General features: G+C 40.1%; 1 protein-coding gene across 12 annotated transcripts in view; it reads right to left on the bottom strand.

Annotated features, from left to right (window-relative positions):
• KIZ (kizuna centrosomal protein) overlaps nucleotides 1-17,911 on the bottom strand; it is a 120,105-nt gene that overhangs the window by 74,762 nt on the left and 27,432 nt on the right. For all 12 annotated transcript variants that reach the window (XM_028828134.2, XM_028828140.2, XM_015149584.3 and 9 more), the window contains 2 exons: nucleotides 7,987-8,632; nucleotides 7,323-7,638 (listed from right to left, as the gene is read on the bottom strand). In XM_028828134.2, the coding sequence (XP_028683967.2) occupies nucleotides 7,323-7,638; nucleotides 7,987-8,632 (962 nt within the window). The remainder of the gene's footprint in view (nucleotides 1-7,322; nucleotides 7,639-7,986; nucleotides 8,633-17,911) is intronic.

The following is a 17,911-nucleotide window of genomic DNA, read 5'->3' on the forward strand; positions in this document are numbered from 1 at the left end:
CTTCATCATAATATATGTGTGTGTGTGTATATATATATATATATATATATAAAATTTTTATTTTTTTATTTTTATTTTTTGAGACAGGATCTCACTTTGTCACCCAGGCTGGAGTGCAGTGGCACGATCTCGGCCCACTGCAGTCTCAACCTCCTGAGTTTAAGTGATCCTCCTGCCTCACCATCCCCAAATAGCTCAAGCATGTGCCATCACACCTGGCTAATTTTTTTGCATCTCTCGTAGAGATGAGGTTTTATCATGTTGCCAGGCTGGTCTCAAACTCCTGAGCGCAAGCAATCCATTCACCTCAGCCTCCTAAAGTGCTAGAATTACACGTTAGTCACCACGTCTGGCCCTTTGTCATAATACTTTTCACACAGATTGTTTACTGGTTTATATTTCCTTCCTCTCCTCCACATGCACGATCATAAGTACCATAAGAGCAAGAACAATGCCCGGCATAGAGCAGGTGTTCCATATTTAATGTTAAATGAATGTACCCTTTTTCTCATTATCTATAGACTCATAACAAACTACCTCAAAACTTAGTAGCTTAAAATAACAACCAAGTCATTATATTTCATGCTTTTGTGGATTAGGAAAGCAGGCAGGGAGTGGCTGGGTGACTCTTCTGTTTCACATATTATCAAGAGAAGGCATTTAGTGATATTTAGTCTCCGGACAGATTTGTCTGGAGAGTCCAAGAAGGCTTCACCTATGTGTCTGGCACCTTGGTGGGGATGACTGGAAGGATAAGGCTCAGCAAGGACTATGGACTGGGGCACCTACACATAATTTCTTCAGCATAGCAGCCCCAGAATGATCAGACTTTCTATACGGTGGCTTGTGGTTCCCATAGTGAGAGTTGCAGCTAATAGGGTAGACATTGCAAGGCCTTTTATGTATAATTCAACCTCAAAAGTCATATAGCATCAGGCTGGGCATGGTGGCTCATGCCTGTAATCCCAGCACTTTGGGAGGCCAAGGCGGGTGGATCACCTGAGAACATGACTTCGAGACCAGCCTGGCCAACATGGTGAAACCCTATCTCTACTAACAATACAAAATTAGCCGGGTGTGGTGGCACGTGCCTGTAATCCCAGCTACTCAGGAGGCTTAGGTGGCAGGATCACCCGAGCTTGGGGAGGTAGAGGCTGCAGTGGGCCACGATCGCACCACTGCACTCCAGCCTGGGCAACAGAGTATGACCCTGTCACAAACAAACAAAATACATTTTAAAGAATAAAATTTAAAACTTCTGCTCTGTAAAAGACACTGTTCAAAGGAAAAGACAAGCCATAGATTGGGAGAAAATATCTGCAAGGCACACTATCCCCCTGATAAAGGACTGATACCCAAAATACAAAAAGAGATATTAAAACTCAACGATAAGAAAACTAACAACTGAATTAAAAATGGGTGAGAGATCTGAACAGACATCTCATCAAAGAAGATACACAGATGGCAAATAAGCATATGAAAAGATGTTCAACATCATATGTCATTAGGGAACTGCAAATGAAACCAATCGCACACCACTAAACACCTTTTAGAATGGCTAAAATGTTAAAAACTGACAATACCAAATGCTGACAAGATGTAGAACAAGAACTCTCATTCATTGCTAGCGATAATGTAAAATGGCACAGCCACTTTGGAAGATGACGGTTCAGCAGTTTCCTACAAAGCTAAACATAGACTTACCTATTTAGCCATAGAAAAGAATGAGATCATGTCATTTACAACAACATAGATGTAATTGGAGGTCATTATGTTAAGTGATCTAAGCCAGGTACAGAAAGACAAACTTTGCATGTTCTCATTTATTTGGGGGAGCTAAAAATTAAAACAATTGAACTCATGGAGACAGAGAGTAGAAAGATACTTACCAGAGGCTGGGAAGTGTAGTGGGGCTCAGGGATGGGGGGAAGTGGGGATGGTTAATGGGTACAAAAAGATAAGTTAGAAAGAATGAATAAGATCTAGTATTTGATAGCACAACCGGATGACTATAGTAAATAATAATTTAATTGTATATTTAAAACTAAAAGAGTGTAACTGGATTGTTTGTAACACAAAGGGTAAATGCTTGAAGGGATGGATACCCCATTTACCATGAAGTAATTATTATACATTGCATGCTTGTATTAAAATAGTTCATGTACCATATATATATATATATATACACACACACACATACACCTATGTACCCACAAAAATTAAAAATTAAAAGTTAAAAAATAAACAACCCCAAACCAAAAACAGATTTACATATGACCCAGCAATGACCCTCCTTGGTATTTACCCAAATGAGCTGAAAACTGACGTCCACACAAAAACCTGCACAGAGATATTTATGGCAGCTTTATTCACAATTGCCAAATCTTGGAAGCCACCAAGATGTTCCTCAGTAGGTGAATGGATAAACTGTGGTACATCCAGACAATAGAGTATTATTCAGCACTAAAAATAAATAAGCTATGAAGCCATAAAAAGACACGGAAGAACCTTAAATTTGCATTACTAAGTGAAAAAAGCCAATCTGATAATACTACTTGTTACATAATTCCCACTACTTGACATTCTGGAAAAGACAAGACACTAAAAAGATCAGTACTTGCCAGGGGTTCAAGTGGGGTTAAAGGAAGAGGGGTGAGTAGATGGAGCACAGGTCATTTTCAAGCAGAGAAACTATTTTTTAATGATACTTTAAAAGTGAGTACATGTCATTATGCATTGATATATAAAACAAAGCAGGCTGGGCACAGTGGCTCACACCTGTAATCCCAGCACTCTGGAGGCAGGCAAATCTCCTGAGGTTAGGAGTTCGAGAACAACCTGGCTAACATGGTGAAACCCCATCTAATTTTGTAAAAATACAAAATTAGTTGGATGTGCTGGCACACGCCTGTAATCCCAGCTACTTGGGAGGTTGAGGCATGAGAATAGTTTGCACCTGGGAGATGGAGGTTGCAGTGAGCCGATATCGTGCCATTGCACCCCAGACTGGGTGACGAGAGCGAAACTCCAACCCCACCCCCACACTCCCCCCAAAAAAAGCGAAACAAACAAAAAACCCACTAGCATGAGAAACTGCTTATTGGTGAATGCAGACAGGGACACCCACTTTTAAAGTCCCTATCAGTCTATAATGTTCCACTACTGCTTACCTGAGTATGAAAATGCATTTGCTCAGATGGTGAAGGTACAAGGTGAGGGGAAGCACAGGTTACCTTGGCTGCTGAATCACTTGCTCAGCTACTTTGTTACCATGTGTTCCCACAAGGAACCCTGAATATGTCCAATTCAGCCTGTTCCCAGTCATTATGGGTAGACACTTCTATCCATACAATCCTTGCTTCCAATTCTTCAACTGAGTTGTATTAAATTTTCTTATTGCTGTATCACAAATTACCACATTTATTATTTCATAGTTCCCATGAGACAGGAGTCTGGATCTGGGTTAGTGGGGTCATCTGCTCAAGGTCTCACCAGGCTGAAATTAAGGTGTCTGCTGGAGATGCAATCTCATCTAAGGCTCAGGGACCTCTTCCAAGCTCACTGGTTATTGGCAGAATCAATTTCCTTGTGGCTGTAGGACCGAGGCCCTCAGCCCCTAGAGGCTGCATGCCATTTCCTGTCATGTGGTCTTTCCCACAAGATGACAGTTTGCTTCTTCAGGCAAACAGGAGAGTATCTTAGCTGCTTTAACTCTCCCTGGCTTCAGGCTGGGCGTGGTGGCTCATGCCTCTAATCCCAGAACTTTGGGAGGGCAAGGCAGGCAGATCGCTTCAGGTCAGCAGTTCAAGACCAGCCTGGCCAACATGGTGAAACCAGGTCTCTACTAAAAATACAAAAATTGGCCAGGAGCGGTGGCTCATGCCTGTAATCCCAGCACTTTGGGAGGCCGAGGCGGGCAGATCACCCGAGGTAGGGAGTACAAGACCAGTCTGACCAACATGGAGAAACCAAGTCTCTCTAAAAACAAAACAAAACAAAACAAAACACAAAAATTAGCCGGGCATGGTGGCACATGCTTGTAATCCCAGCTACTCGGGAGGCTGAGGCAGAAGAATCGCTTGAACCCAGGAGGCAGAGGTTGCAGTGAGCTGAGGTTGTGCCATTGCACTCCAGCCTGGGCAACGAGAGCAAAACTCCATCTCAAAAAAAACCAAAACCAAAACAAAACAAATTAGCCAGGCGTGGTGGCAGGCACCTGTAATCCCAACTATCTGTAAGGCTAAGGCAGAAGAATAGCTTGAACCCAGGAGGCAAAGGTTGCAGTGAGCTGAGATTGTGCCACTGGCTTCAGTAAGGGCCAGTCTCTTTTAAAGTCTTATCTGATTAGGTCAGGTCCACCTTGAATAATTTTCTTTTTTTTTTTTTTTTTTTTTTTTTGAGACGGAGTCTCGCTCTGCCGCCCAGGCTGGAGTGCAGTGGCCGGATCTCAGCTCACTGCAAGCTCCGCCTCCCGGGTTCACGCCATTCTCCTGCCTCAGCCTCCCGAGTAGCTGGGATTACAGGCGCCTGCCACCTCGCCCGGCTAGTTTTTTGTATTTTTTAGTAGAGACGGGGTTTCACCGTGTCAGCCAGGATGGTCTCGATCTCCTGACCTTGTGATCCGCCCGTCTCGGCCTCCCAAAGTGCTGGGATTACAGGCTTGAGCCACCGCGCCCGGCCTGAATAATTTTCATTTGACTAGCTCAAGGGCAAATGATTTGGGACCTTCATTATATCTGCAAAATCCTTCATCTTTGTCACGTGACAGCTTCATCACAGGAGTAAAATCCACCAGACTCCCAATCCTGCCCACTCTCAAGGCAAGGGGATTACACAGGGCACAAACAACAGGAAGAGAGAATCTCAGGGCCATCTGCACTTCTGCCTACCACACTGATGATTAATCCTAATGAACTAACGCTGTCAGGTTAATCCTAAATCAAGCCTCATCACACTATCCTCCTCCTAAAATAACCTTGAACAGCTCTACAAAGCATAGAGTGAATTCCAAATTCATTAACCTGATATTCCAGGCCTTTCTCAAGCTCACCCTAGATGACATTTTGAACCTTAACTACAAAAGGCCCTCCTCACCCATGCGGTCCTTTGCTCTGCCCCTCCCATGTTCTCTGTGTTCTCTGCTCTGCATTCCTTCTTGCATTTTCCTCCAGACCCTATTTGCTCTTTCCCTCCTCTTCCTCCTTCAAAGCCTATACAGACTTCAAGATGTTGTGCAGATTCTACATTCCAGATCATATGCTCCTGTGTGTCCTCCTTTGTCCCATTTATGCATCTTTGCTAATTAAATTCATTCAAGTGATTTTTCTCCAGGCCCCCAACAGACCCTAAAGTCAACTGAAATACTGAACTGTTGAGGTTATAGTGTTAGTTCTATAAATATGATGCTATGTCTCAGACTAATAATTAACCCTAAGAGCAAAGGAGAAGAGCTCCAACTAAACAATAAATTCACAAAATGTGGGGCCTCAAATGCAGTGGTGATGTCAGGGAGTTAACTAGCATTCATTTAAAACCACCTTCGACCTATTCCTGGAGAATATTTTTACCCAGAAAATCAGTAGGCTCAAATTTGATAATATAGACACAAAAACAACCACTGCTGACTGACATTTTCATTCTAGGGGCATTTTATTAAGAAAAATACTCAAAATTCCCTACATGCCCATATTTTCCAATAAATACTGGAAAACTATATGCCAAAACTCCAAGGAGCCTGACTTTATGCCTCCAAGATCATTTTTAAAAAGTCTTTCGAATGGAGACAGAATGAACATTCTTGACTCTTAGAGAAATGTTAAGTAGGAATTCCATACACATACCCAATTTTTTTCACCTCAGAAAAAGACTGAGTCCTGGGTAAGTATATTAGTCTCCTTGTCAGCCTACCAAAGTACTAACTGGTCCATCATGCCATAAAAATAAGCCCACAAACACAAAACTAGAGATAGATAACATTCTATCTCCAGTAATAAAGTTTCTGATGATGTAATATGCATTACCTGTGTCTCTTTGATGAAAGTATTATTACTAGAAAAATCCATTTGGCTTGCCTCTCCAATAAATCAAATTTCTCAATGACAGGAACCATGTCAGTTCTTCCATCCCTCATGCAAGAACTTTTACTTGGATATGCTCTTAATAAATATTTCCTGAACATCAGTTTGGATACAATCTATAAATTAAAGCCCATTAATAAACTTTTCACCATAAGTAGACAATGAATGGTAAGAGGCAATATATTAAAAGGTACAATGGTGTTCTAAAAGAGAACATATGCCCTCCTATACAAAAATGCCCACTTGGCTTTTCACTCCTGCCAGCTTTGTGGAAATGAAAGGGTGACCAGCATTACGGTGTAACAGAAAATTCTGGAGGTGGGGCAGTGGTGTGACATTCAGGCAGACAGGGTGCAGGGTGCTCTGCCCCAGCAGATCCAGCAGAACTATATGACACCACTCTGCCCCGGCCTTCGTTTCCTCATTTGTAAAAGGTGAGATCTACCTTAGGTTGTTTACTTAGGTTCCTTCTACTCCTAAAAGAGATTTGATGTTATTAATGCCATTTTTCAGCACAGAATCAGTTTTCAACAGTTAACAAGTTTTCTACACAGTAGATACACAAGAACTTTCTACAACGTTTTCTTCTAGCATCTCCGATCAGTAGCACAAAAGCATATATAAATTTTTATCAGTTGGATAATGTAAGTTCTCAAAATGTATAACGCTGATGTTCCCATTTAATATTAGAGATTCCAATGTTTCCTATTTACATTCAAAAAAGGAAATCTGGCTTATATATACAATTGGAAGAGCTTATTAACTCATATTTAATCAGATGACAAAAATGATACTATGGCAAGGAATATAAGGATTAAGCAAATTAATTAGACATAAAGTTCTCAGACTCTAATACTGCATTCCTAGTAAGTTTAACTGTCACCTTCTGTGCTACCAAAACTTCAAAACAGATTTATTTTCTGAAAGGCTGGAGAGTAGGGTGTTGGGGAATGACTTATTATGTTAACCAGGGATTGTGTGTATATAATTACAAGCTGCAATCACCATAACTCAATTATATCCAAACGTTTAAAGCTTTTCTGTTAAAGAAAGAAGGAAGGGAGGAAGCAAAGAAGAAAGAAGGACAGAAAGAAAATTAGGTCTTGCCTAAAAGATTACTTATGAGACTTAAGGAATTTACACATTCATGGCTGAGTGCTCAATAATACATTCCCAGTGGAATGGTCTCTAGAAATGTCTACAATTAAAAACAGAACAGTAGAAAAAAAAAATTGAATGGCTTACTCTCTAGTTAGTGCGTGAGTGGAGGATTCCTTTTCTGAATCAGGAGAGCTTAGGGTTTGCAAAATACAATTATTTTTTTCAGTGGATAGGGCATCTCTTTCTTGCTCAGCATGGATTAATTTTAAGGCCTCTATTCCATCTTCTCCCTCCACCTTGCCACCTGGATTTGGCTGTGGTTCTGGGCTCTTTAAAAACAGGTCATCTTCACTTATTGAAACAGTGAGGTCACTGCTGGTGCTCCAACTTTCCTCCTCCTCCTCTTCCTGCTTTTTTCTGAAGGGCTTTTGTGACTTTGGGTCCCCGTGAGCAAGATGATCTGCAAGTGGGGACACGAATCGATTACCAATCACTGACTTCAGGGGGAAGCAGGGTAACACACAGCAGAATCACTCATCAGTTAAAAACACGGAGAAGCAGCCCACACACAATTCATTATGGAACTTAAAAGCTTAAACATATTTTCAAATGTTTAAAAAAATCACAGCGGGTTTAAAAATCAGCAAATTCACTTGCATGTACATTTTTAAGAGTTCATTAGAATGGATTTTGTTGGCAAAGATACTATTTTATGACAAAGAGAGATAATTAGAGAGTATATTTTGTCCTTACATAAGATCACTACCACCCAGAAAACTCAGCAACCAAACTCAGCCTCTCATCCCACCTGAAACACCTTGCCAAGGAGAATGCTTCTCTTGAGACCACTTATTTTCAGATTCACAGTATTCCGAAACTGATATCGGAGAGACTGGCGGGCTGGCTCTTTTTTCCTCAACTTCAATATGTTCCCGTGTCAGTATTTCTCCCTCTGATCCCTCTGATCTGCTGGAACTGTCACACTTTAAACCAGTGGTTCTCTTCTCTGGACTTAATCTTTCCTGTAACGGGGAATTGAGTTCAGCAGACTTTTTGCCTTCAGATAAATTACTCTTGCCATGACGTGTGTTACTTCCTATCTCCAAGCAATGAGTTTGTTCCTCCTCAGACAATACACTGGCTGTGACTGGCGTTTTCTCACCAATCTGAAGAGATGCCTTTCCATCTATGTTGTCAGACTTATTTAAGCACTGTGTGTCATTACTAGTTTGTACCACACAGCTGTCTGTCACATTACTTCTCTGGGCTGTCTGTCGGTGTGAATGTGGGTCAGGAATTGAAAAGTTCTTTGTTGGTTGGGGAGATTTGTGCTCTGTACTGAAATCTCCCATGCTTGAGACGGCTGACATTTGGCGGCCCATAAAGATTGTTGCTGGTTGATACAATCCTCTTGACATGGCTGTTCCTGAGTTAATTCCCTCCTGCACTGCAACCTGCAACACCAAAAGAGATGTGAGCTAAACATATTGTGTATAAACAATTAGGTGGTTTTTTTTTTTTCCCCGGAAATGAAAGGAGGTCAAACAAAGCATGATTACTGAAATCAGCACCTACCACGTTTTATTAAACTCATGGCTTCCTACATAATGAATGAGCAAAAAGCAGTAAAGTCCATACAATTTAATTTTAATAACAATGATAGTTCACAAAACCAACATAGTAAAGAAAGTAGGCCAGGTGTGGTGGCTCACGCCTGCAATCCCAGCACTTTGGGAGGCTAAGGTGGGCAGATCACCTGAGGTTAGGAGTTCGAGACCAGCCTGGCTAACATGGTAAAACTCTGTCTCTGCTAAAAATACAAAAATTAGCCGGGCATGGTGGCAGGTGCCTGTGATGCCAGCTGTTTGGGAAGCCGAGGCAGGAGAATCACTTGAACCCGGGCAGCAGAGCTTGCAGTGAGCTGAGATCATGCCACTGCACTCCAGCCTGGAGACTCCATCTCAAAAAAAAAAAAAGAAAGTACAGAATATATGTTTTTGAAAAAAGAAATACATGCTTTGAAAAGACATCATTAGGAAAGTGAAAACCCACACAATGGGAGAAAATATTATAAATTATGTATTTGATAAGGGTCTAGTATCCAAAATACATAAAGAAGTCATATAACTATGTAATAAAAAGACAAATAGCCCTTAAAAGTGGGAAAAGGATTTAGATAGACATTTCTCCAAAGAAGATATATGAATGGCCAATAAACACATAAAATGATACTATCGTTACTCATTAGGGAAACATAATTCAAAAGCACAGTAAGATATCACTTTACCCACTATGATGGCTGTCTTGGTCTGTTCACGCTGCTGTAACAAAATATCATAAACTAGACAGTGTATAAATAACAGAAATTTGTTTCTGATAGTTCTGGAGGCTGGGAAGTCCAACATCGAGGCAGGCGCCAGTAGACTCCGGGTCTGGTAAGGAACTGCTTTCTCTCAGACAGCATCTTTCTGCTGTGTGCTCGCAGGGTGGAAGGGGCAAGCAAATTTCCCCGGCCTCTTTTATAAAGAAACTATTGTGCCCATGAAGGCTCTGCCCCCTTGATTCAATCACTTCCCAAAGTCCTCATCCTCAAAAACCAACACCTCGGGGATTAGAATTTCTTTTTTTTCTTTTTTTTTTTTTTTTGAGACGGGGTCTCGCTCTGTCCCCCAGGCTGGAGTGCAGTGGCCGGATCTCAGCTCACTGCAAACTCCACCTCCCGGGTTCACGCCATTCTCCTGCCTCAGCCTCCCGAGTAGCTGGGACTACAGGCACTCGCCACCTTGCCCGGCTAGTTTTTTGTATTTTTTTTAGTAGAGACGGGGTTTCACCGTGTTAGCCAGGATGGTCTCGATCTCCTGACCTCGTGATCCACCCGTCTCGGCCTCCCAAAGTGCTGGGATTACAGGCTTGAGCCACCGCACCCGGCCTAGAATTTCAATACATGAATTGTGCCGGGGGCGGGGGGGACACAAATATTCAGCCCATATCAATGGCTATACTAAGAAAGATAGACGTTTTAATTTAGGATATATAAGATGGAGAGTATCCCTCCAATAATTAGGAGAAATATGAGATAGAAATAAAGACATTATCACTTACAGGTTCTGGAGAGTACACGGCATACCTGGAGGCCAGCACACAAACGTCAGGGAGTGCAGGCAGAGAGAGGAAGAAAAGGGACCCGTGTCCTCACATGGTGGAAGCAGTGGTTTGAGGGGAAGGACACATGAGCCAATGTCTTTAATGGGTCCCAGGTGTTATCCAAACAGGTTTCCCAAAGGCAGCATGGGGAGTTTTAACTGGTGAGTTTAAAGCAAGCAGGCATGAGTTTTGGGAGATTACCCAGTGACTGAGAGGTGGTCACTGTGGCATATGGTCCATGGGGAATGTGAAGGTAAGAAGGGCCTGTCAAGCAGGCTGTATCCAGCTGTCCCATAGGGAAGTGGTCACCAGAGAGCAGCTGTGTAAGGCAGGTATCTGGACCAACCACACTGAGGAACTGGGGAAAAAGGTGGAACTGCCAACTGTGTCGGGGTGACTCAGTCCTGCTTCTGGTATGAGAAGGTTCAACTTAGATTTAAAATGTTTGCTGAGGCAACATAAAATTATAAGAATTCACTACGGCCGGGCGCAGTGGCTCAAGCCTGTAATCCCAGCACTTTGGGAGGCCGAGACGGGCGGATCACAAGGTCAGGAGATCGAGACCATCCTGGCTAACACGGTGAAACCCCGTCTCTACTAAAAAAATACAAAAAACTAGCCGGGCAAGATGGCGGGCGCCTGTAGTCCCAGCTACTCGGGAGGCTGAGGCAGGAGAATGGCGTAAACCCCGGAGGCGGAGCTTGCGGTGAGCTGAGATCTGGCCACTGCCGCTCCAGCCTTGGCGACAGAGCGAGACTCCGTCTCGGGGGGGAAAAAAAAATTCACTACAACAGGCAATAACAAGTGTTGTCCAGGATGTGGAAAAACTAGAATCATACACTGCTGATGGGAATATAAAACGGTGCAGCCACTTTAGAAGAGTTTGGCAGCTCCTGAAAAAGTTAAACAGAGTTATCATCTGACCAGCAATTCCATATCTAGGCAGAGGTATGGAGAATGTAAACATATGACTACACAAAATCTTGTACAAGGATGTGCACAACAACATTATTTATGATAGCCAAAAGTGGAGATAACTCCAATGGCCAACATTAGATGACTAGATAAAATGTAATACATTCACACAAGAGAATAATTTTCAGCCACGAAAAGAAATAAATTACTGATACCTGTTACATCATGGATGAACTTCGAAAATATCATGCTAAATGAGAAGCCAGTCACAAAAGACCATATACTGTAAGATTTCATTTATAGAAAATGTTCAGCATAGGCAAATTTTTAGAGACAGGAAGTAGTTAACTGTTTGCCCCAGGCTGGGGACTGAATGGCTAGGGTGGGTGATGGGGAGTAGAAGGAATCGGGGGAGGTAAAGAGTGATTGCTAACAGGTATGGGGTTGCTTTTTCAGGAATGAAAATATGTTCACATTGATTGTGATTATGGCTGTACAACTCTTAATAAAAACTATAAAGCTGTCACAAAAAAAGAAAATGAACAAATGAATAAAAAATCCTTAGAAAAGAAATTAAGTTATGCAGCTAATCTGAGATTAGGAAGAGTTCCTGGCCCTGAGGCTGAGGTGGGAGGATTGCTTGAGCCCAGGAACTTGAGACCAGCCTTGGCAACATAGTGAGACTACATCTCTACAAAATAAAAAATTAAAAAAATTTTTTTTAATTAAAAAATATTTGGGCACCTGTAATCCCAGATACTCAGGGAGCTGAGGCAGGAGATTTCGCTTGAACCCAGGAGGCAGAGGTTGCAGTGAGCCAAGCTCCATATATATATATATATATATATGTATAAAATTAGCTAGGCATGGTGGCACACACCTGTGGTCCCAGCTACTTGGAGACTGAGGCAGGAGAATTGCTTGGGCCCAGGAAGTCAAAGCTGCAGTAAGCTATGATCGCACCACTGCACTCCAGCCTGGGCTACAGAGTGAGGCCATGTCTCAAAAAAAATTAGGAAAAGTACATCTCTCCCATCTCTCCCCATAGAGGGAGGAGGGACAGGAAGATCCAGCAGGATAGAAAAGTATAGAGGAAAAAGGAAGTTCTACCTCCACGATCCTTTAGTACTCTAGCTGTTCTCCCCAGAGAAAGCAACTCTAAGTTTCTTGCAGAAAGGACCTTGATACACTAGTAGGTATGTGCGTAAAGGGTGACATACTTTGCATTACATAATTATAGTTTTTATTATATTCAATTTTAACAGCAGCATATTATCCTATTCTATAGATGTACCATAATTTATGTAAACAGTCTGCTATTGAAGGACATTGGTTTGTTTCTCACCATCTTCCACTCCAAATCATGCTGCAGTGATTATCCCTGAGTGTATGTCTCTCTGCACACAGGCAAGTATATCAGTAGGACACTTTTCTAGAACTGAAATTGCTGGGTCAAGCCTGCCTTATAGAATATTGTCATTTTACCATCCAAAGAGGCCATTATGTCATTTTAAAGAATTTTCCATTATACCATATGGTTTAAATAGCAAAATGATATTAATCAACATTCTGATTCATCAATATGAATAGTATTTGTAATATACTGGTGTCTTCTATTCCTTTTGTAATAAAAAAGCTGATATATGTTATACTGATATAATAAAAACAAATTTTAAAACAGGAAAAATTATCTATTACCACTACCGTAATCTAACAACTACTTTCATTTTTCCTGTTTTAAAAAAAACTAGTTGCGTAAATAGATGGCTCTGAGGGATGGGCTACTGTGGAGACTTTAGCAGGGCTAAAAGGGCTGAGGCCTCCGAGTGGCTGTGCAATAGCAGTCATTTGGTGGAGACATGAGGCAAATCAGTGATCAGACTTAGAAGTCTGAGAAGGCTTTAATTTTTCATTTTCAAGACCAGTTTATGAAGTGTTAATGCACCAACACCAGAGCAATGACTAACCCAGTACAGGGAGGACATGGCAGGCCTAAGCACCTTCCTCTTTTGATCTGCTAAAGGCCAAGCCAAAGCACAAAAGAAGGCACATTGCAGATATGAGAAAGACACCTGAGGAGGGCCAAAGGACGTGCCCCTGAGTTACTGCACTCAATTAGTAATTCTCAAATGTCTCCGACCCCCTAAGAGAGGCAAAACTGAACAACGAATCCAGAGCCAAGAAGTGGAGAGAAACAGCAATCAGATTGGTAATCTGCAGAGTCAGGAAAGTAGCAGGGAACCATGATGTACTTATAGTAAATGCTTCAGAACTACAGAAAGTGAAAATAAGGACCTAATTCAAGAGACAACACTGTTAGCAGAGGTTTATCTCCCAAAAAGAGGAGCATTTGTCACTTTCTGTGATAGCAAGTAGTTATGAACTGTTTTGCAATTTTGCCAAGCATTGCCAGACTTCTTGGGATACGGAAATCTGGATCCTCAATAAACTCTAGTAATATCCTAATAAATAAGTACATGGCATGTTAGTGGCCTGTAACAAATTAGGAGTTATAAAAAAGTGGCCCTTAATTATGTGTAAAAATAAAAGTCTGTGGACGATGCATCATTCATCCAAGGGCCCAAAAAAGGCAACACGTACTTGAGGATCTGCTTCAACTCAATAGGAAGGTTGTCTTCCTGCGCTATTTCTAGTTGTTGCCAGTATTATTCATAGGGAGCAGTAACTTTTTATTTTGACATAATTTAAACAATATTTTTTATTTATAGAGATGCGGTCTATGTTGCCCAGGGTGGACTCGAACTCCTGGGCTCAAGTGATCCTCCTGCCTCGGTCTCCCAAGTAGCTGGGCCTGCAGGTGTGCATCAACACGCGTGACTTTATTTTGATATAATCTTACACCTACAGAAACATTGCAAAAATAATACAAAACATTCCCCTAACAGTGTTTAGCCAGATTTATCAAATGTTTACATTTTATCCCATTTATCATTTTCTCTCCTTCTACATATATGTATTTGTCTCTGCATGTGTGTATACTTAAATATAAACATACGATTTTTTTCTGAATCATTTGAGGGTAAGTTGGGACACCCTGCCTATTTACCACTAAGCACTTCAGTGAGCATTTCCAAAAGCACAGGGACACGCTCGTTCTTGAGCAAAGTTCATGATCAGAATCAGAAAATTTAACATTGATATAATCTTGTTTTCTATTCCACAACCCATAATCCAATTTTGTCAATTGGGCCAATAATAAGCCAGTAACAAAGTCATTTATTATTATCATCATCAAGTATTATATACTATACGTAATTGTTTCTGCTATACTTTTATACAACTGGCAGCACAGTAGGCTTGTTGACACCAGCATCACCACAAACATGTCAGAAATGCATTACACTACGATGTTAAGTTACAGGCAATAGGAATTTTTTCGGCTCCATTATAACCCTATGTCTAAGACTGACAACAATGTAATACCATTCTATAAACATTAAATTTTTAAAAATTTAAATTATAACAATCCTGGATTGGGTCCTGGAACAACAAAAAAAGAAGACATTAATGGAAAAACTGGTAATATCTGAATCCAGTCTAGAGCTTAGTTAATAGTAACGCATCTGTGTTGGTTTCCTAGATTTGACAAGTGTAGCATGGTAATGTAAGATGGTAACAATGGTGGCAACTAGGTGAGGGATCCAACGGAACACTTTGTACTATCTCTGCAACTTTTCTGCAACTCTAAAATTACTGTAAAATAAAGACAATTTTTAAAAAATTATAACCCCCCCCCCCAGTACTGAGGAAGGTTAGGTGAAATAGAAGCTCTCACACTGTTGGTGGCTGAATAAATGGGCAGAATCCTCTTAGGGAAGAATCTGGCAACAAGAGTCCTAACCATGCTTGTTGCTTTGATTCAGTAATTCTATATGGAAATAGAGCTAAATAGGAAATAAAGCTAATAGAAAAAAACAGCTATGTGGACAAACAAGTTCACTTAAAGCATTATTTAAAATCATAAAAAGTTGGAAGCAACCTGTATGACTATAAAATAGGGAAAGGTCACGAAGTCATATAAATGAGGCAAATAAAGACTATGTCATAGCAAAAATACTTACACTTTAAAAATTACATACTCAGTCTGCTTATACCTATATAAAATAAATCTAAACACAGGAAAAAGATATTTACCAAAACATGTTTATATGGAATTATGTCAAGAATATTAACATTACTATTCTCTTTTCTTTTTTTTGGTTTAATAAATTCAACTTGATTTAAACTTTTGAAAACCATTTTACTGAGATATAATTCACATACCATAAAACTTATCCTTTTAAAAGCATACAATTCAGTGGGCTTTTAGTATATTCACAGAGTTGTGCGACCACCACCACAATCAATTTTGGAACATTTTTTCATCACTCTAACAAGAAGCCCCATACCTTTTTGTACCTCCCCACCCTCCCCAGTCAGTTCCCAGCCCTAAGCAGCCACTAATCTACTTTCTGTTTGTAAAAATCTGCTTATTCTGCACATTTTATTAATATTTAAGTGGAATCATATAGTATGTTGTCTTTTTTGATTGGTTTCTTTCACTTAGCACAATGTTTTCTAGGTTTATCCATTCTGTGGCATTTATCAGTATTTTATTCCTTTTCATGGCTGAATAATATTGTGTTTTAAGGATATACTGTATTTTGTTTATCCATTCATCAGATGAGAACATGTAAATTGTGTCCACTTTTGGACTACTATGAATAACGCTGCTATAAACTTTTGTCCACGTTTTGTGTCCAATCTTGTACACAGCAAGCTGCTATGCTTGAATGCTATGCTATGAATGAAACTGTTGCTTCGTATGGTAACTATATGTTTAACTTTTTCAGGAACTGCTAAACTGTTTTCCAAAGTGTTTGCACCATTTTACATTCCCACCAGCAATTACATAAACTTTAATAACAAAAAATGAGAAACTTGCAAAAATTAATTGCTGCTCCCTATAAGGCAATGCTGCATCTGAACTAACTCAATACTTGCAAAGTAAAATACTGGCTCCAGTAAAATGCAAGCTGAGCTTCTGTAGGCTTGCAGGTTTCCCATTTGCTGAGATCAGGCTCTAAGACAGGTGTCTCTTTTCTTTTTTAAAAGTCTGTCATTTTATTAGCTTAGCAACAGGAAACAGAGTACTCTTTAATCCTAAATTATGAACATTATTATGTGTCTTCTCAAAGCAGTTTCTGAGCCAGGGAAGCCAAAAAGAGAATGCCATGTTTCACATTATTGTTGACAGAGGAATAATATTAGGAATTCCAAAGTTTTTGAGAGACAGTTGTTATTGCCAAAAGCAGCAGCAGGTTATCAGTATTTAAGGATCTGACACAATGACCAACTTTTCCACACCTTCCTATTGCTTTGTGTAGGTGAGTGCTAGAGATAAATCTATAATCCAATATTTTAGTTCAGATCTTCTTTTCTTGTCACAGTTATTCATCTGCAGTCTTAAAAAATGTTGGGAGTTGTGGGAAGCAATAGCAAAGCAAATGAACATGACCAAAAATATTTATTAGTGAACAGAAGATAACTTAAAAATCAGGAATTCATCTTTACTAGGAGAAAGAAGAGGAGTGAACATAAGAAGATATCAACAAGTTTAGAATTGTAATGATGTATTAATCATTATGAACTACAGTATTTAAAGGCAGATCTTAACCACTAATATACTTTGAAAAAAAATGTTATACTTCATGTTTTGCAAAATGCTAAGGAAATCTTTATTTTTTCTTCTTCTTATTATCTTCACAGACAAGGGAATAAGAAGCAGCAAGTTAAATGCAGAATGGAAATGAAGCTGTTAGACCAAATTTTCAGCTTTTCACATGGTACAATTATTGTTTTTAATTTCTACGTAAGCAAGTTCTTAAGTCACATTGAGAATATTTTTTAAAATCCATTAACAATAATTTACATGCAACAATCCTGAAGAAATTATTTTATATGATTGTTATTATAAAATTATTATACATATTTTACATGATACACATATCACACACTGAATTGTGTCCAATTCATATGTTGAAGCCCCAATCCCCAATGTGGCTTAAAGGACAGGGCCTTAAAGGAGGTAACAAAGGTTAAATTGGGTCATAATGGTGGAACCTTAATCCAATAGAATTGGTGTCCTTATAAGAAGAGGAACAGATACCAATGATCTCTCCGTTCATGCACACAGAGAAAAGGGCATATGAGGACACAGTGAGAAGGCCCCTTCTATGACTCAAGGAGAAAGGCCTCATCAGAAAGCAACCCTGCTGGCACCTTGATCTTGGACTTCCAGCCTCCAGAACTTCAAAAAATACATTTCTGTTGTTTAAGCCACCCAGTTTGTGGAATTTTGTTATGGCAGTCCTAGCAAACTAATACATTATGCCATTGTGATTTTTAAACCTTCTTCTTACATGTTGCCACCATGATAAATGTAGTCACCACCAAAATTGCACAACTTAGGCCACCAAGAGACATCTCTGGCCATGAAATTCAACAGTTATTGGAACTATCTAAACTTTAAGATGTATCTGTTAAATTAGGCTTTAATGGTGTATTCTGTAAATTATCTTACACAAAATCAATCTGAGTTGTCACCATCAAGTGGTATTATCTCCTATTTCTTCAATTCATAGGTAGTCTCCCTACCTCCACACCAACCTCTT

This window comes from Macaca mulatta, chromosome 10 (genome assembly GCF_049350105.2).
Source record: "Macaca mulatta isolate MMU2019108-1 chromosome 10, T2T-MMU8v2.0, whole genome shotgun sequence".
NCBI lineage: Eukaryota > Metazoa > Chordata > Mammalia > Primates > Cercopithecidae > Macaca > Macaca mulatta.